At 33.4% G+C, this 22,369-nt stretch overlaps 1 protein-coding gene across 15 annotated transcripts in view; it reads right to left on the minus strand.

Moving 5' to 3' along the window:
- The window catches only part of ptprt (protein tyrosine phosphatase receptor type T), a 253,350-nt gene that overhangs the window by 186,358 nt on the left and 44,623 nt on the right, over positions 1-22,369 (minus strand). For all 15 annotated transcript variants that reach the window (XM_051112546.1, XM_051112545.1, XM_051112547.1 and 12 more), the window contains exon 2: positions 17,462-17,587. In XM_051112546.1, coding sequence (XP_050968503.1) covers positions 17,462-17,587 — 126 coding nt within the window. The remainder of the gene's footprint in view (positions 1-17,461; positions 17,588-22,369) is intronic.

Genomic DNA, 22,369 nt, shown 5'->3' on the forward strand with positions numbered 1-22,369 from the left:
ATGCTAGATTTTAAAAAATAAGTCTATTTACTTGGACATGAAGTTACACAACTTCAAGTTCAAGTAAGTAAAATAACCAAAATATATTAAGTTATTGTTAAATGGTTTGATCATTTTAGATTTTGAGCTTATGTCAGTGTGTAATTTTGCAACATTGGGTTAAAGGGGTATCAAAATTTCCCTGTGCACCTTGCACATTACATTGATGAATTGTCCTCTACATTTGTTTAGATAGTGAGTAAAAACACTGAAATTCTGCTACCCCAAGAGCGCAATTTCCCTAAAAACTCACTAAAATGTCAAAAATGTAAAAACACATTTATTTCTGTATTAGAGGCCTCCTACAACAACATTTAAAGGTGTTTTTTACTGGGTTTTTTCTATGTTTGGGTCTTTAAGGGTTAAAGGAGAAGTCCACTTTCAGAACAACAATTTACAGAGAATGTACTCACCCCCTTGTCATCCAAGATGTTCATGTCTTTCTCTCTTTAGTCGTAAAGAAATTGTGTTTTCTGAGGAAAACATTTCAGGATTTTTCTCCATATAATGGACTGATATGGTGCCCAGAGTTTGAACTTCCAAAATGCAATTTAAATGCGGCTTCAAACAATCCCAAATGCGGTTGTAAACGATCCCAGCTGAGGAAGAAGGGTCTTATCTAGCGAAACCATCGGTTATCTTCATAAAAATAATACAATATATATACTTTTTAATCTCAAACGCTCGTCTTGTCTTGCTCTGCCTGAACTCTGTGTATTCTGGCTCAAGACAGTTAGGGTATGTCAAAAATCTCTGATCGTATTTTCTCCCTCAACTTCAAAAATCATTTCAAAATCATCCTACATCGCTGCAGAAGTTCTGACCCAGTCTATGCAAAGTGAACATGCAAAGAAGATCAATGACTTTGAGGTTGAGGGAGAAAATACGATCAGAGTTTTTCGACATACCCTAACTGTCTTGAGCCAGAATGCACAGGGAGAGCAAGACAAGACGAGCGTTTGACATTAAAAAGTATATAAATTGTATTATTTTTATGAAAATAACCGATCGTTTCACTAGATAAGACCCTTCTTACTCGGGTGGGATTGTTTACAACTGCATTTGGGATTGTTTGAAGCCGCATTTAAACTGCATTTTGGAAGTTCAAACTCGGGGCACCATATCAGTCCATTATATGGAGAAAATTCCTGAAATGTTTTCCTCGAAAAACATAATTTCTTTACAACTAAAGAAAGAAAGACATGAACATCTTGGATGAAAAGAAGGTGAGTACATTATCTGTAAATTGTTGTTCTGGAAAATAAAGAATGTTTATTTTTAAGAATGTAATATGATGCATTTTTGAGTGTAACAGGATATTTAATTCAATAAATACATGTAGGGCAGAGATTGACTTTTTTGACTGATCAGCTCATAAAACGAGGAGAAATACAGTAGGGTTCTTTAATGACATCAGCAAGTAAGCTGTGCAACAGGTTATTATATTTTGATTAGAAACATTGAAAAATATTACACCAAGACAGGCTAAAAACTGCAATGGAGCAAATACATGAGTGTTGTATGTTTAAATGTGTGCTAACCCTTACCAAAAAGAAGTATTCTTCAAGTTTATTTTATTAGGTATGCTTAGGTAAAGTTCAAGTATATTTTTAAGTACACTTTATATAGTAAGTATACAAATATCAGCATACTAGTAGTATAGTTTTCAGTGTACTACTTTAATACTCCTTGGGACTAAATTGGCCCACTTTCTAGTATATAAAAGTATACTTTTAAGTTACTAATTAAATACTTTTTTATGCATTTTTAGTACACTTTGAAGTATAGTCTCAGTAAACTACAAGATTAATAGTTTTATACTGTAAGTATGCTCGTAAGTTTTCTTTAACTGAATTTTATATCATACTTCAAGTAATTTTTAAGTACTACTACATCCCTATTTAGGTATTAATTTGTATATATGTTGTCATATGAATATCTGAACATAGAAAACATTATGAATAACTTAGTCTAACATGCAAACAACATCGTCTTCGTTTGTAAAGCATTTTACAAGATTAAGATATCCAGGAAATGGATGGAAGTGGTTGAAAGTATCTAGGCCTCAAAACAAGATACACAACCCTCAAGAATGGTGACAATCAGCAAATATTAAAAAGATGAGATCTTTACGTCACAGTACAACAAATAACTAACAATAATGACAAAACAACAACAGAAAAAGTTTAAATGAAGTCAGCAAACAGCAAAACAATAATCCTATAGCAGTAACTGGATAATTTATTCATGCTGCAATGCATGCTGGGAACTTACAAAGCCTTAAAATTTCAACAATATGACATTCTTTGTTCAGACAAGTGTGTTTGACTAGTTGGGACAACATTTGTGTAACTTTGTTGATCTGACCAGGGTTTTTATTTAAAAAAAATAGCATTTTTTAGTATTTGAGACAAAATGTTTCGTACAATGGAAAATATGTATTTGCATTTTTTACATTGTGGAAGCATCTGTTTTGGTTTCTTCTTCGATTGTGTTTTGGAAATTTTGTACAGAAGATGTGTAATAGTATCTCTCATGTATAACACTGAAAACACGGATTCTCAGACCACAAGTATAGCTCAAATACTTTTTCTAAGTATAAATCAAGTATACTTAAATGTCATTTTAAGTATATTTCTGATAAGTATAAAAAGCACATTTCTAAAAAGTACATAAAAAGTCGACAAAGTATACTTTCCTATTTCTAGTTTAAAAGAAGTATACTAATAGCACACTTGAATAAACTTCTTTTTCGTAAGGGAAACCCCAAAGAGAAGTGTTCATTTAAGATCTAAGACATACGGAATGAGTCATTTTCTGCGAAATATCAAAGATGACATCTCAGTCTTTCCCCGAAGGCTACAAGCCTCCCAAACGCAGACATTCCTGAGAAACGAGAATGATTCAAAGCACGCAGAGGCAGTTGACCTTACGCTAACACAATACAACAAATGTGGGAAATAGAGAGAGAGACTGAGAGATAGAGAGAGGTAAGAAAAAAACGGGAGGGAAAAGCAGATGCATAATTGTCCCCAAGGTAGCAGCAAAAGTGAAATCTGTTGTTGGTTTGGCAAAAGAAAAGGTCAGTGCTTTCAGAGGGCCTATTCAATATCGCACATACGCCCAAGCCTGGTGGTTTTGGACGGCCACTCTTGAATCAAGCTTTCAGATGAGCCCTCATTGTTCCCTGAGGGTTGGAGAGAAACGCTCCGTCAACAAAGGCCACGCCGGAGTCTGATTGCGAGGAGGACAAAAAGAGCATTCAGCCGGAACCACCATATTATATCTGCTGATAAGCAGCGGTTACAGTCTAAATGCACACATGTGAACCAGCACACAGAGAAGAAGATAACAGGGCTGGCTAACAAAATGGTAAAGCAGGACAAAGGCTTACGATAAATGACTTGTAGCAACTAAGCAAGCCCTACAGAATGAGATTTGTGTTCTGTGTTGTGATATACGATGCTACTGCTAGGCTTAAAAACCAGCTAGCAGAAAACAGCCCACAAAGAAGAGATCTAAGGGCAAAATAAATGCTCCTTTTTGCTGGAAACACTATTTCTGTGCTTTGAACTCCCATAATGAAGTTGTAATACTATCGGCAAGTCTTTCTAAAAGGAGTTTGGAGAAAAATGAGACTGGAGGGTGTCCCTTTCTCTGGCAAAGCATCTGCCGAGTTCGATTGTTTTGTTTGGTCCTCCCAGCTTTCTGTACTACAAGCTCAACTACTCTAGTACACTCGCACACACAATTTACACATAATAGGCACTTAAAAGCCTTGTGGCCGTTCTATAATGAATACTCATTAAGCATTACGTTACATGAGGCAGTAAGCGAGACATAACAACAGGTGTAGAACAGGAATAGCCTAATATGCTTAGCAAACATTAAGTATATCTGATGAGATGAGGTTGCTCTGAATCCAAGAATAAAAGACCGTATATCAATTGAATTCTACATTAATGCACCATTTTGGCTTTCAGCTAATGAATTACAAGAATTGCGTACACAAAATACACTGTCCAGATGATGCTTTCTTTCACAGATGTAATAGCGAAGCATATACATACTATAACAGCATTACATTTTACCCCAAATTAAAAAGAATAAAACTGAAATTAAAAAAATATATATATTTTTATTTTATTTTTTACTTTAAGTACTAAATTAAAAAGATTTTTTTAGTTTAATTTTTTACAAAGTTAAGATTTTTTTACTTTATTATTATTATTATTATTATTTTATTTCATCAGATAATATAAAATTAAAATGCAAATTAAAAAATTTCCCTTCCAATTTCAGATTACTGCTATGTGTCCAGACAGTTTTCATTAGTGTAACAGTGATATTTTATTTGTTTGTTTGTTTGTTTGTTTTGTTTAAATTTGCATAAGGGCATCACAATGAATACTTCCATGAATTATAAATAATACTTATACTTAATAATACTTAATATTTTAAACTATAATTTTTTTTATTTTTAGAATTACAGTAACAACAATTCAGTTAGGAAATAAAATCAGTAACATCATCATGACAATAATAAAAATGTAACATTAATTGTTCTAAAAATATTTATTTATTTTTTGGTTTTTGTCATAAGTTATGACCCAGACAGTTTTGTGAGTTTTAACTAGGACTGCACCATTTGGGGAAAAATTAATTGCAATTTTTCTGGTTAAAAAATGTGATTATGATTTAAAATGAAATTTTTAAGAAAATAAAATTCTAATAATAACAAAAGGTTTGTTTTGCTTGATTGCAGAACTACATACTTTGTCCAAAAGTGTAAAATGCTTATATATCAGTATGACTAATAATAATTAATATGATTATTATAATGAAGTTAATAACACAATTACACTATAAAATACAAAACATAGATTTAAAAAAAATAAATAATAATATGACATGAAAATAATGTCAATATAATCCTAATGGTTCTACAAATTACATAATTTAATCTTGATTTTTGGGGTTATATATATGACCCAGATATGTCACAATATCAGGGTTGCAAGATCATCATAGGTACTGTAGCTAAATGTCAGTCTTAGCAAAGTACATATTGGTCTAAAAACCATCGGAATAATGGCAGTCGCTAATTAACACTTCCTAAGACCACCGATACGGCCTTTGCCAGATACTGGACCCAAACTTTGTTGGCAGAGAGGCTGAGGTAACGTCGCCTTAGCTCAAGGATCAGTATAGATCTGCCGGGTTCAACTGTTCAGAGTCGAAGCTCTCTTGCGGTATTTAATTTCAGCTGTAAAGTGGCTCTCTCATCGCCCGGAGCTCTGCTGTCTGCTTCACAATCTGTGGAAGGAGACAGTAGAACATCTCTGCTCTCTCTCATTCTCTCTCCGTCTCTCTCGTTTTTACTCCGGCTCTCATTAAGCATGCCTCGCAGTGCCTCATATGTCACCCTGCATTTATTAAGTCACCATCAAATTAATTATGCCCTTCTCTCTGCCAGCCCAATGTAATCTTTCTGGTCACATTATTTCAGATTAAACTATTCCAGTGAAGAAATGGCTCCCATGAATGAAATTTGGTGGAACATAAGGTGCATTGTCTCATAAAATCATTTCAAACAGATGTAATGTGAAGAGAGTTAACTGATTTGCTGAGGACAATTTGCTGAACTGTGATAGTATGCTTATGAACACGAGGCGAAAAATCTAAACAGATGTTTGGAAGAGAGATTTAAAGAGACAGTTCACCCAAAAAACTAAACTCTCAAGTCTTTCAAACATGTATGATTTTACTTCTGTTGAACAGAAGAGATGATATTTTGAAGAATGTGGGTAACCAAACAGTTTATGGCTTCTACAGAATGGAAAAAAATACTATGGAAGTCAATGGGGACCACTAAAATTTATCAAAACATCTTTTCTGTTCAGCAGAAGAAAGAAATTCATACAGGTTTATAACAACTTGAAAGTGAGTAAATGACAACAAAGTTTTCATTTTTGAGCTTTTAGGTAATTTATACGCCAGTGCACTCCTAAAAACAACCTACTTTTCTATTTATCAAATGTATATATTAATAAAAACTCGGGGCACCATACCAGTCCATTATATGGAGAAAAATCCTGAAAAACTGAAAATAAAAAATAAACAGCTGGAAGTCAATCACAGTGCAATATTTCTAAAACAAAGACAAACACAAAAACTTACTAATATACTACTTTTCATTTGTTACTTTTTAGTAAAAATTCAATAATGCTGTGCTACTTTTAAAAGTAACATTCCACGGTATTTGCATAGAAAAACTCAAACTGTCAGTGGCAGATGTGTGTGATTCATCACCCATCACCCATCACCCAATACTCCAAATTAGCAAGCCACTGTTTTCACTTAATTACAATGCAGAATATTTTCCTTCGTTTATTTTAAAACACTCATCACCAATAATGAACAACAATTCCCAATCTCTGTGATTACATCTAGTTTGCATCATCTTGATAAATGTTAATGATGTGTATAGCAATTTTAACATCTTGGTTAACAAATGCATATCTAAAACTGTAGTCCAAAAGGGAAACAGATTTATAGACCTGTCTGCACTCTCAAAGGATCTGCATTCAGTTCATTCTGATTGCAAACCTTTAATTGTCTGATATGAACTTCAGTGTTCCCACAAGTTTTGGCTAAGGATGCACGATATTATCTGAACCATATCAGAATCGGACGATAATGGCTTTAAATGTAAGTATTGGCATCGGCCCGATATGAAAAATTAAGCTGATATGTTGTTATTTTCAAAACGTCAATGCATTGTCATTATAAAATAACTTCATTATTGTTTATTGAATTCTAACAAATAAGTTATTGTTAAAAACTAACCCAAATTTAAAAGTAATTTGCTCAGAATGTCCGCAGAGGTGTCAGGACTATGGACTTGTTTTACCTTTGTCTTGGTTCCTGGTTTCCTTTTATGGTCATGTTTCCTGTTCTTGTTTGGTTGATTGTTTGATTCCATGCACCTGTTCTGTTATTATCCTGTGTATATTAGTTCCTGTTTTATTTTAGCACATTAATATGTTAAGGTGAGACACTGCAGGTAAACAGGGTAAAAATATTAACAATATATTTTCATATTTTTTGGAGAATAAATTATATATGAAAAAAAAAACCTCTGTAAAAACCTTTAGTATATCCACCGTATTTTTCCCATAAGACTGGGTGCAGCCATTTGTACATTTTTTGTGTCTGGCTTCCGGTCTCATCCACTTCCAGCTTTTTTTAGCTGCACAAAAAGCTTGTTTTGCTGCTTAATATTGCAAACTAGTGTGTCTTACTATATTATTTTAATGTATTATCTTAATTATGAACACACCGGTTTGTAGTGCAAACTGTTTTATCGTTTACTGCACTTTGATATTCTTCTCGTTATTTTCCTATGGCGGATTATGAACCGGACGTCTAACACATTACCAGAAAACGGCTTACTTCCGCATTGAAAAATAAGGTGGATAGACAGGGATAAAAATGTCAACTTTGGTGTGTGTAAGTGCTACTGAAGTTGAGATTTATGGCTCAGTATAGAAATAAAACTCATTTTGAGAAACAACCTTTAAAAATATGTATTGTAATTGAAATCTATCAACACAGAGAGATGAAGTGCTATAAAAGAAACACTTATCAGTGGAGGTTTTCTTTCCACCTGTCTGAAAAAAAAACACTTTATGAAAAAACAAAAAGCCCAAAATCTTAAACTTGACAGATGCATGAAAAGTCAGTGTTTTTGCCTGCAGTGCCTCCCCTCCCTCATAGAATATTATATAATATTAAATATATATATAATTTGACATGAATTATATACATTTTCTAGGCCTATAAACCAGTGTTTTAAAAATTACAGGCTTTCCAGTATATTCTTCTTTAAATATGCTGCCCTATGCAGACATAGACATTATTGTCTGCAGAATTCCCATACAACATCTTCATCCATTGTAAATGTTCCTCGGCTTTATATAAGAATTGAAAGACCTATGTGATGCATTATGGTATGATTAGCAGTTTCTTGCAATCCTGATATACCTTGCAATGCGTGCTATTCTCAAAGCATGATCAAGGCCTCCGATTTGTTATTTCTAAGCAGTGCTGCATAAAGCTTATACCTGCCATGAAGAAAGTACCAGCTCTCTGCGTTTTTCTCTGGGGCAACATTGCTTCTGACAGCAATGGCTTTTAAATGCTCTGCCGGTCGAACAATGGCATTGACTTATGGTTATCCATCCCTGTTTCCTCTACGTGAACAAGGGAAAAGGCGACCACACAACCACGCACCGTTCAAGGTCATCACCAGACAACAAAGTTCTGGCCTCCGTTACGAGTGATGGATAACACGAACTCTTTCATCCCGACACAGAAATGATCAGAAAATTGTATTATCTGAGCACAGAGATAAAAGGATTACTAAACAGAGGAGATGAGAATGTGAGCGATATGGGGACTATAAAAAATGGGCATATCGAGGGATAAGGAGAGGATGGTAAAAACGAAGCATTTCACTTTCTGAGGTGCTGTACGAGGAGAAAAGACACTGCGGGTTTCTGACAAGCGATCACAGGGCCTTCAAGTCTGTACGTCTGTCAAATTCAACAGCAGACACACACACACAAACTTTTAATGCTGCAATGGTTTTCAGCCACACAGAATCTAATGCAAAGAGAATTTAGGCTCCCAAAAAAACTCAAGGGTGAACAGGTCTATTCATTATATCAAAATGAAATGAAATAATATCCTAGCACTAATGCAATCACATCATAAGGAATCAGGTCTAGACCTAAAAACTGAAACTATTAAAACTATACAGCAAAAACAACTGACAAAAACTGTCATCATAAACCCAAAACATTGGCATATGTGACCCTGGACCACAAAACCAATCTTAAGTAGCAGGGGTATATTTGTAGCAATAGCCAAAAATACACTGTATGGGTCAAAATGATTTATTTTTCTCTTATGCCAAAAATCATTAGGATATTATGTAAAGATCATGTTCCATGAGGATATTTTGTAAATTTTCTATATCAAAACTTAATTTTTGATTAGTAATATGCATTGCTAAGAACTTCATTTGGACAACTTTAAAGGTGATTTCAGATCATGTATAAATCTCAATTTCACAAAACTGATCCTTATGACTGGTTTTGTTGTCCAGGGTCACATATGACTGTCTACCGATGTCAACAGTCAAATTCTGCAGTAAAGAAGCGTCATTATGTAGCTTCATTATTCAGCTCAAGTCAGTTACACTCTTAAAAATAAAGGTGCCTTAAAAGGTTCTTCACAGTGATACAAGAACCATTTTTGGTTCCACAAAGAACCATTCAGTCAAAAGAACCATATTTCTTACCTTTTTATAATCTGAAGCGAAACACAAAGGTTCTTCAGATGTTATAGGTTCTTTATGGAACCATTTAGACAAAAAAGTTTCTTCCATGGAATCGTGAAGCACCTTTATTTTTAAGAGTACAGGGTTGAAAAGCTGTGTAAAAAGTTAATCAATTACAAAACAATTATTCATTTTAGCTATAAGTATAAGTAGCATTTAAGCTCTAATAGTGTCATTATTCAGTTCGAGTCAGTGTCATTAGTCATATCTTTGTTTACCCAATGCCTATTAAGTGATAATAAACTTGGCCTAACCACTCATGAAGGTGGAAAAACATCATTAAAAACAAAATTTTTATGTTTTTACTTCTAAAAAAATGACAATAATATTATAAGTAGACATAAGGGAGGCAATTTAAATAACAAAAATGCATAATATAACTTATTTAAATCCTAAATCACGCTTCGATGAAGACGTGAACGAGCAAGTCAACGAAGCAGACGTGGACAAAAAAACATTCTGTTTTCCCGCCGAGAACAGATGCATGTTTTTGTCCTGTTAATCACAAGCTCCGATTCCTGACCCGAGCCGCTCGGCAGCAGTCTGTCCCGCCGTGTGTGTGTGCGTCTGTAAGTGTGAATGCATCACTGGGAGTGTGTTCATCGAGGCATGTAAACCAGAGCAGAGACATGTAAGTCAGCAGAGGGCCCGAGCGAGGCTTTAATGAAAGCAGCGTGTCAGCGGAAGGTGCGATGAATTCGAGAGACATGGGAGGGGGAGACCGAGAAAGCAGAGGGAAGAACAAGCAAGAGGGAAGACAGAGGCAGAGGGAGAAGGGGAGAGCGGAGGGCTCTTAGCAGTCGGGTCCCCAGTGTGGGAGCGTGATTCCGGCAGCTCGCGGCAGGAGACTCTTAGAGGCTGTAGCTTTGCTTTATTGGAGCCTGGAAATCAGTAAACAAGACTGATGTGTGTTGGGATAGGATGCTAAACCCACTACCGCACTCTCCATCATCACTTTCTATCTGTCTTTTTCTGTCTATCGCTTTCAATTTCTGTCTATTGTCTCTTTTGGTCTGTCAATCTCTCTAAGTCATTCGTGGCAGTACGCTGCTGGATAACCAACTTCCTTCATTCTATATATATCTGTCTCTGAGTAGCATTTTAACCATTTTTTTAGCCATTTTTATCACTCTGAAATGGCAGAATGTCACTAACCTCTTAAACAAGCTTGTTATACCATTACTTCCAGCAAAATCTTGCGAGTAGGGCCGCACGATTTGGGGACAATATCTAATTGCAAATTTTCTGAAAAAAAATTCACATGAAATGAAAAATACAATTTAAAAAAACTTTTGATTTGCTGTGCTGGTGATAATAATAATAATACTAATAATAATTATTTATTTTAATGTGTAATATTACTATAATAATATTTTTTCCTAATGAATTATTATTATTATTATTATTATTATTATTATTATTATTATTGTAATAAGTATTTACTTTAATGTGTAATATTACTATAATACTTCTTATTCTGTTCAATTGTGCTGCTGCTACTACTACTACTGCTAATACTACTAATTATAATGAATTATTATTATTATTATTATTATTATTATTATTATTATTATTATTATTTTACAGCCATAATAAAATATAATAACTTCAAATTTCGTGTCAAATTTCACAGCCCAACAAACCAGCACACCAAATCTGGATTATTATTATAGTAATATTTTGATGTGTAATATTACTTTAATAATACTTCTTATTTTGTTAAATTATGCTACTATATAAATAAAAGTGACTACTACTAGTACTACTACTACTACTAATAATAATAATAATAATATTAATAATAATAATGAAATATTTTTATTATAATAATAATGAATTATTATTATTATTATTATTCATTAAAAACATTAATACTAAAACATTACATATATTATATTATTAAAAATAAAGTATTAGAGTATTAAAGTAAATTAAAGTATTAATCTTTAAAAAAAAGTGTCCTACATCAATAATAATACTAATAATTATTATTATTATTATTGTTGTTGTTGTTGTTATAATAAATATTATTATTAATATTATTGTTGTTGTTATAATAAGTATTTATTTTAATGTGTAATATTACTATAATAATATTCCTTATTTTGTTCAATTATGCTGCTACTACTACTACTACTACTAATAAGGAATTATTATTATTATTATAATTATTATTATTGTAATAAGTATTTGTTTTAATATGTAATATTACTATAATAATACTTATTTTGTTTAATTGTGCTGCTGCTACTACTACTACTACTAATAATAATAATAAAAATACTGAATTATTATTATTATTATTATTATTATTTATTTTATTTTATTTTATTTTATTTTATTTTATTTTATTTTATTTTATTTTATTTTATTTTATTTTATTTTATTTTATTTATAATAATAATAATCATTTTTAGTCAAATTTTGCTGCGCAGCAAACCAGCACACCAAATCTGGAGCTTTTTATTATTATTCTTATTATAGTAATATTTTGATGTATAATATTACTATAATAATACTTCTTATTTTTACAATTCTGCTACTACTACTAATAATAATAATAATTAAATATTTTTATTACAATAATAATAATTATTATTATTATTATTACTATTAATTTAAAATATGAATACTAAAACATTACATATATTATATTATTGAAAAAATATAAAACTTTTTTTTAAAAAAAAAAAAAAAAGCTTTTTAAAAAGAAAAAAAAAAGGCTGCAGCATTATGCATGCATATTTATAGCCAACTACACTAAGGCACTAAATGCAAGCTCTCTCTAATAAATCTTACAGAAGATTTGTTTTAGCAAATCTGTTCACTTGGACAGTTCATTTAAATGCACTAGTTCATTAAAACAGTAAATTACATAATTATATCAATTATATAAAAATATCAGTTATATAAATGACGTGTTCTCTAGTTATATTAGGGTTATTTTGTGAACAAATCTGTTAAAATCGTTCATCTTAATTAGGACTTTCATTGTTTTTGTGTTAGAAAAATCCTGCTCTGATTGCGGTGGAAAAATATATTAATTCATTACCTTGTAGTGCAACATGCCTGTAGTTTAACTACTCGAAATTATGAGCACCTTGAAGCTTTCCCCAACACTGGTTTTTATACGTGTCTATATGATTAAGTGCATGTGTAAGTGGGTGTACGCAAGTGCTTGCCTGAAGCTCCTTCCCTGTCAATTTCTTTTCAATTGCAACCTTTTCTGCCCCACTTTCTAATCTTAGAGGAAAGAAATCAGACACACAATCAAGCACTGCTGCCCATGAGGGCCCTCAAATCATCACGAAGAACAAAAAAAGACGAAAACGCAAAAATGAAAGGCTAAAAATGCCATTTACCCTCGTCAACCATCTGTAACGTGCACATTTACGCAATACTGCCCTGACAACCTATAATTCACAACTCAATTACCATTCCTAAAAGTGCACAGTATGCACAGGGACTTTGGACACCCAGGTGGACGGCTGCACAATCATTTGTCATGATTAAATGACAGCTCTTTTGATTGGCTCTGATTTGTTGACAGCTCCGGCCAATCAGAGGAGAGAAATAGTCTGACAAACATAAGAAACAGAGGGAGAGAAACAGTGCAAGAACACTAAAATTAGGCCAAGAGCTTTCATCTGTCCATCAAAGACATGTTAAAAAAATCAACAGCCTCCTTGAGTTCATTAGGTCTATAAAGATTTCAGAAAGTTTATACACAATGCTGTAAACCCAAAGTCTAAGCCATGTAAAAAGATACTTAGTTTTTCCTTCAAAAAACAAACCAGTGAGCCTAAATCTCACAGTCTAAAAATACCCAGGAAGAGCTGTCTAAATCTTACATTTAAAGGAATAGTTCACTCAAACATGAAAATTTGCTGAAAATGTACTCACCCTAAGGCCATCCAAGATGTAGATGAGTTTGTTTGGCGAAATTTAGCATTACATCAATAGATGCTCACCAATAGAACAGAACGAGAAATCAGCTGATAAAAACATCACAATAATCCACAAGTAATCCACACCACTAAGTCCACCAATTTACATCTCGTGAACCTAAAAGCTTCATCATAAAGTTGCTGTTTTAAACCATTATTTGACAAGATGTTTTTATCAGCTGTTTGGACTCTCATTCTGACGGCACCCATTCACTGCAGAGGATCCAATGGTGAGCAAGTCATTAAAAGATCTTTAATTAAACCTGTATGTTTTTTCCTTTCTACCTCAAAATACAAAAGCAGAGGTCCAAAAAACATATTAATACTATCCTAAACAGAACATTTTTACCACTCCCAGAACCTTTTGTTCAACGTTTCTTAAATCACCTGTGTGCGTTGCTCCCTAAAATCAGATGTTTTTGGCAACAAAGCCACTACTGAGTTTGACTACATGAAATAACTAACTGAAAGTACTGGCTCACATTCCCTCACTTAGCGTTTTGAAGTGTGGCATCGGCAGGATGATTGGTCTCCTCTCGGAGTGCAATAAGAGCGTGTGCACCTGGCCACAACATCTCATTCACAGATGTATTTTCCCTGGAGAAGCTTGTCTCTGAAGCCCACAGAGAGTGGCAGTAATGAGAGGAATGGATTGTATTGATGCTAGTGACCCGCAGTCCACGGAGGAATAAAACGAAACAGTGGCGACTGACAGGCTTCATTACACATCCTGTAAGAACGCATTAAGGTGCCCTCATCCCCACCTGAGTCGCCTTTCTCTCTATATATCTTCCACTTGCTTGGCCCGTATAGAGAAAACAAAACATAAATGAGACTTCCTTATTACTACAATTGATCCTTCCAAGCAGCAGGGGTTTTTTTGTTTTGTTTTGTTTTTTGGCTCTACACTATTACTGTACATCAACAATTATCTAATTTTTGTCCATTTTTATTTAGCCTAAATAATTTTAAGAGGCATTTTAGAAGATTACTATATTTACTATTATTAATTATATTATATTATGCATTATATTATATTATATATTTTATTATTATTTTAATAATAATCTTTCTCAATTCCATCAAAATAAACTTTTTTTCTATATAACCTGTTACCTACTAAGGCTGTTCTAAAATGATATATTATATATTATATTATGTTGTTATATATTATATTATATTATATTATATTATATTATATTATATTATATTATATTATATTATATTATATTATATTATATTATCAATTTTTTTATTATTTTAATTATAATCATTCTCAATTCCATCAAAATGTAAAAGTTTTTAGTTATATAATATAATATAATATAAATACATGTATTATATGCATTGTATTATATTATATTATATTATAGCATATTATTATACATTTTATTTTTATTATTATTTTAATAATAATCATTCTCAATTCCATCAAAATAAAGCTTTTTTCTATATAAGTTGTTACCTTCTAAAGCTGTTCTAAAATTTATTTATATTATACTATATTATATTATTATATTTATTATGTTATATTATATTATATTATATTATATTATATTATATTATATTATATTATGTATAGTATAGTATAGTATAGTATAGTATAGTATAGTATATTATTATACATCTTATTTTTATTATTATTTTAATAATAATCATTCTCAGTTCCATCATGATGGAATATGGGCCAGAATAACATATTCACTGGCAGCAGACTGAATAACACTTATTACGCATAGAAGCACACTTCTAAAAAAACCCTAACTGAGAACTCCATTAGGTCTCCTGAGCTATGAAAGAGCAACCTCTGAGCAATACAATTTTCCTGTGGGTACACTCTTCAATTGCTCCTTTTCATCAGGTCTTTTGCATCCTGGGTGTAATTCACCGAACACTGTATTAAGTGCCGCCTACAATCAGAGAGGAGAGACTGATATCGGCGCGTCTCCACGGGGTTTAATGACGGAAGGATCATGCCGCGGCCCAATTTCCTCCCCTGATTAGACAATCAGATCCTGATGACATCAACATGCGCAGATGGTGCTTCTTCAGCCGTTTATTTATTAATGAGTGCTTGTGTATTTTTATCAGATGGGGCCTGATGCTAGTGCCCCCAATAGAGAAAAATTACTAGACTTTGATGTTTTCAGATGGATTTTGTTTGATGCTGTTGACGACCCCGTTTCCTTAAAACAGTGCGTCTCCACTGGCTTTGCTTCAGGACCCAGATTTTACTTTGGACATCAAGTGTCTTAATCAGGAATTATTCAATAAAGCATCATAAAGTTTGTAAATCTGTGTTGTTGTCTAAATCAAGTAAGACTATGAGTAATAATAGGATCCAACCATTGAGAAATTTAATTGGTTTAAAATAAATAAATATACATGCATATGTTTGGGGTTTCTTGTGTTTTGTTCTTTGTTTTAAAGCAAAAAATATTCTTCTGACCGCAACAGAGCATATTTCTGGGTCACAACCCACCCGCTGAAAACCACTGCTTTTCAAAAACAACCATCATCTTCTGAAAACCACCATCCAATTCTGGGCAAGGTGCTTTCACCACAGCAATCCTAAACTTCTTTAGTGGCTTAAAAGGAGCACACTACCCTCCAAAATTGTCATTTATAAGGATGTAGCCTCCTTCCAATAGAGTGTTTGGAGGTCGGACTGCTTTGGTGTCAGATGTAGTGTGTAGGGAGCAAATGGGGTTAAATAAGCTGGCGGGGAGAGACGCAGTTGTGTAGCTGACTCTATTGTCTTTAAGGGTGCTGCGAGACAGAGGTTGTTGTGCGCTGCAGGAGACGGCTGAGTGAGAGTGACAGCGAACTTGATTGCCATTTGTCTCGCTGTGAACAACTGCCGCGCTTCCGAGAGAGAAGGGCTGAAAGAGAAAGAGATAGACTTCGAGACAGACAGGAAAGACCAGAGTGCCTTCTCCATATAACAAGAGGCCGACAGAGAGAAGAATGAAAGGAAAGAGCATGAACAAAATGAAGGAGAGACTGAGATATGACTGAAGAAAATGGATCTTGGGAATGGCTGAAAGAAAGCAGCTGGAAAAGGAACTGATCACCCAAAAAATTTAAAAAAATTCACTTATTTTCTCAGCCTTCTGTTGTTTCACACCTGTATAATGTTTGTTTTTTCATACAACATCAACTGACTATCTGTTAAGTACGTTTTAGTGCTACGTTAAAAAATGTAAAAAAAAATAAAAAAAAAAATATATATATATATATATATATATCTAAGATTATGAGATAAAAATTACTTATTATGATTTTAGAATTAAAATTAATTATTATGAGATTAGAAATTACAAGAACAAAGTTGAAATATGATGAGAATAAAGTCTAAATATTTTGAGAATAAAGTCGAAATTTCGAGAATGAAGTTAAAATGTTTCAAGAATAAAATTGAAATGCTTTGGAAATAAAGTCAAAATTACAAGAATAAAGTCGAGATGTTTTTGAGAATAAAGAAGAAATGTTTCTAGAATTTAAATCGCAGAAATTAAAGTTGCAATATTTTGAGAGTATAGCCTATATTAAGCCTGCAAATGGCCTGGATTGAGAGCATCGGGAGAAGTTTGTTTATTGCAAAATATATAAGTATTATTCTCTGATTGGTGGATATTTGTATGCAGGGTAATGGAATCATGGGTAATGTAGTTCTTCCATTAGGAATTCCTTTGTTAAACAATTATTTAAGTTGAAATAATGCCAACTGACAGCTTCAATACAAGTTATATATAAGATTAACAACCTCGCAGTTCACAGCAGGTCTGTCTTTCAAGGTTTTTAAGATATTATTAAAAATCAATTCCCCTTAGAACAAAATGAATGGGATTCTTACTTCCAGGACCCGACTGCTGCACATTATAGTGCACTTTAAAGGTGTTTTATGTCTGTTTGGAGACATGCTCCATAGACAAAATAACTCCACACAAGTCTGGAATGACAATAATGACAGAATTTACATTTTTGGGTGAACTACTCCTTTAAAAAAATTCAGCAGAAGACGAGAAAGAAAACACGAAAGAGTGAGGCATGAAGGTGTATCCCGTACCTGTGGGAACGGCCGCATCCATGGAGGGTCTCTCCCAGGTGTTGACTTGCTCCCAGGCGAAGCCATTAGTCCCCAACGCCACGCTGTAGCCGCAATTACTGTAGTGCTCTTCAAACGAACAGCTGCCTACAGAACACACACGAGAGAGAAGAGGGGAAGATGGCATATGTCAACATGATTAAGCCACGGAGTGCCATCATTACTTCATCTTCGCTAAAAACATGATTTTCCACCGCATTAAGCTTTATGCTAGCCGGGAGCTAAGGATTAGAAAGCCAGGATGAAATAGCACTAATTAAATGTACTCGTTTTAACACATCTTCTTGTATCGTAGCTTTGAGAGGGGGTTTATTTAAGCAGTAAGGTGCATGAGGGCGTGCTGTATTGTGAATATAGACATGACTAAACGGCCATTGCTATTTATGACGTGTAGCGGAGCGACACAATACAGCACAGCCTTGACTTACTGTTTTTATGAAATGGTTACCACATAAAAAATAAATCAAGATCACAGATTTTTATTAAAATGCTATATTATAAAGCAAATAAATAAAATTTATATCTCTGAATATTTAAATTATAACTTATTTTTTTTTATTTTAATAATAAATTAAATTTATTTTGACAGATGCAGTATTTTTTTTTTTTATGTACCAATGGGAAGAAAAGCATTTCAGATATATTAGAATAATAATTAGTGAAACTATCATAAAAAATACAATTTTATAAAATATGATATTTAAAAAAATATATTTTTAAAGCTTTTCTTCATGCAAAAATAATTTATTATAATTTTGGGGCAAAATGTGATCTGACTTTTTTTTCTGAGATCTTTTTTGCGCCTCTACAATAGCAGATGAACAGGTTTTCACATAATTTTAATATACTATGACTGGAATACTGTATTGACCAGCATATTGCTTTATATACGGTATATTGCATATAACTATCCATTTTACAAATATTTATTTATATTTCAAATTTCCATTCAGATTATTTTTGTTTCTGAATTTTTATTTTGATTGGACGTTACTTTCTGTACCACCCAACACGGAAATCTCTTTTGTTTGTGTGCATGTTAAGCACTCAGATTCAATATGATGAAACTTCGGCCTGCAGGATACTTACATTTACATTTCTGCATATTTCAAGGACCAAATATTCATTGCCATCTTAATTTGCCCCTGTGTATTAAGCTACACAAGAGGATTAAAATGCTACAAAAATAATTAATTTGCCACGAACGCCGAAAGGCGATGAATCCTACAATACCAGCAAGAGTCACAAACCACATCAAAGGTATTCTCAAAGAAATCGCACAACCGTAAAAAACAATAATAGTAAAATATTCAGAATTTTCCAGGGGGAGCGATCGGATAGCCTCGTGATCTATTGAGGGAAAAAATTAACCAGTCAAAGACGTGATTTTGTGGAACACGCTTGCCTGCTGGGGTTCAGTTAGACAGCAGCAGAAGAAGAAATGAGGTCTCCTGTAGTTTATGCAACCCTTGGTTTCTAATTGCCTTTGAAGTGTGCACACATTCATACTGCCACCCTGCTCGTCCCCGCCTACGCTGGAAAAAGAAGATGTTTTCATACTCAGAATCAAGCAATTGTCAAACAATTATCATAGCACAACAGTGCATGGTTTTTGTTCTAAATTTGGGTTTGTTGCAAATAAACAATAGCAGTGCATCACTGAATGCACCTAAAAAGTTAAAAAAGCCTTTACATATATACAACTTTAGAGATGTACAAAGACTTTTTGAAACCTCTGGCTTGTCAAAAAGTTTGAGAGCTGAGGTGAAGAGCAAACCCATGGCAGGACTTTGAGGAGAAACTTTTTTAATGGCAAACTTGTTTATAAATAAATAAATAGTATTTTTTTTTTAACCAAACCAATGGAAATGTACTAAAATGTACAAGCACTATACTTTACATCCAAATACGTATAAGTACTGAGATCACAGCGCTCACACACAAATGTAAAACAAGCACAAGTTCTACATTTCTCCTCTAATTAATTTTGCCTACCAATTTGATCCATTATTGATAAGTTGCCTCACAGCAGACAAGCAACAGTTTCCAAGCTCGACTCGTCCCTCACATCTGCTGCTCACGGCTCCACACCTCTCACAGAGTGCTGGCATATGCCCTACCACTGGCACACTGTCAATACGATGTTTATCGAATCTAGCGCTCGTCTGCCCTATCAGCAACATTTGATGAACTTAGAGATGATTTCACAGCGCAGGAAAGGAAGAAGTGAGATTGGGAGCGGATGTGGAAAGGGTGGATGGGTAACATCTGCTAGATTAAAAGAGGGGTTTGTTTACACTCTGAAAAATAACTGGCGTGTACAGAAACAGAGGTGTCACAGTCTTTACTGTTCTTTTTAACTGCAACATGAATAAGTGTGTCTCATAATGCCACTAATTTGCTTTCAAAATACGATACTACAAAATCAACAGAGTGACAGACAACAGAGAGAACAACAGACAGAATGATAAAACAGCAGACAGAACGGCAGAATAATAAAATGACAGGGAATTACAGAATGATAAAACAACAGAACAATAGAATGACAAAACGACAAACAGAATGATAGAATAATACAACTGCAGACAAATCGACAGAATGATAAAATGACAGACGGAACGATTGAATGATAAAACAACAGTCAAAACAACAAACAGAACGAAAGAATGATAAAATGACAGACAGAACGACAAAATGACAAAATGACAGAACGATTGAATGATAAAACTACAGACAAAATGACAGGATGATAAAACGATAGACAAAACGATTGAATGATAAAACAACAGACAAAACATCAACAGACAAAACATCACAGAATGATAAAACGACAGACAGAATGACAAAATGATAAAACAACAGACAGAATGACAGATTGATAAACAACAGACAAACAACAGGATGATAAAACAACAGACAAAATGACAAAATAACAAAATTCAATGATAAAAGACAAAACGACAGGATGATAAAACGACAAACAACAGAATGATAAAGCTTAACAGACAGAACTCTACAATGATAAAACAACAGAATGACAGAATAATAAAAAGAAAGAATGTCAGAATAAAACAACAGACAGAATGACAGAATGATAAAATGACAGACAGAACAACAGGATAATAAAACGGTAGAATGATAAAATGACAGACAGAACAACAGGATGATAAAATGACAAGACAGAACGACGGGATAATAAAACGACAGACAGAACGACAATGTTAAAACGACAGAATTACAGAATGATAAAAAACAGACAAAACAACAAACAACAAAATGATAGAATTAAAAAAACAGACAAAAATGACAAAATGATAAATCGACAGACAGAACGACAGGATGATAAAACGATTGAATGATAAAATGACAGACAGAATTACAGAGTAATAAAACGACAATGATAGAACAATAACAGACAAAACGACAAACATAACAGAATGACAGAATGATAAAACAGACAGACAAAACGACAAACGGCAGAATGATAAAACAACAGACAGAATAACAGATTATAAATCGATACACAGAACGACAGAATTATGAAACAGACAGAATGATAGATCAAATGACAGAATAACACAATAACAGAAAACAACAGAACAACAGACAGAACGATAGAGCGATATATAGAATGATAGAACGAAAGAGATACACACAGATAGATAGATACCATACGTAAAACAACTACTGCAGTGACAGCTGATTGTTTTGAATGTTCACCTATAGTTTTTTTTTATTCCTCATTTAAGATCTTAGTTAATAGACACTGATGTTACGTTCATGTTTGAGAGTTTAATTGCATTAGTCATAGACATATGCTGTGTCTTTCTTGGCCCTCACCAGCGGCATTTCCAGTCGAGCAGACAAATAGTCGGTTTGAAACTAAAGGGATTATGTCCACCCCACTAAGCACAGATAATAGCTCAGATATCTGTTGTTAATGCAGCAATTGCACAACTGTTTAAAATCTCATCATCTGGATATTTTACTTTATGTTCCAAGCCACATTCAAAACTATCATTGTTTTATTCGTATGCAAGGAAAGAACTGAAAATCCAATCCAAATTGTGAGGGGGTCATTTTTATGTCTCCACATGACAACTTTAAAGATAAAAATCTTTATTCATTTGTTCTCTCTCTATAGCAAACAAAAAATATTTTAATGCATTCTTTTTTATTAAATTGGTTATTGATTTTCATATTTTTCCTCAATATCACTTTCTATCCTGTTAGTCTTTGCAAAATCCCTAACTAACAAAACCAAGTTCCTAATGACATCATCCTCCAGGAAGTGACATCACTATGGAGGGAAAATAAACACATAAAATTCAGTTGTTATTAATGGATTTTTACGAATTTTATATGACTTAAAACTGCAAAAACTGACGTTATGTAGTTTCAAGTTTCTGTCCATTTGTAGAAATACTACATTAAATATAAGCATATTCATTTTATAAAACGACACAGAGTTTAAATTGTAATGCAGAACATAACCCTGGAATTATTTTTGTCAATATTATTGATAACAAGAGACGCCTGCTGTTGTGATTATGGAGTTCGCAGGGAAAAACAACCCCCCCAACCCCCTTTCCCAGAAGCGGACAACTCCAATCAGATCAGACGGGTGCACGAACCAGGAGCGAGCGGGCCAATTTAATCCACGAAACACACATACACACACACACTCTCATTTTGAAGGCAACCTCGCACGGCTTGTCGCTCTGAATTAAGCAAGAACGGGCTGACACGAGCGTACGATGAGAAAGGAAACTCCACATCACACGCTTACTTGTTTCCAGTCTCCCAACACCTTTTAGCACACAAACACGCGCGGCCGCTCTCTAGCGAGCTTGTCACTCATTCAATGTA

Source organism: Labeo rohita, chromosome 6 (assembly GCF_022985175.1).
Source record: "Labeo rohita strain BAU-BD-2019 chromosome 6, IGBB_LRoh.1.0, whole genome shotgun sequence".
Lineage (NCBI taxonomy): Eukaryota > Metazoa > Chordata > Actinopteri > Cypriniformes > Cyprinidae > Labeo > Labeo rohita.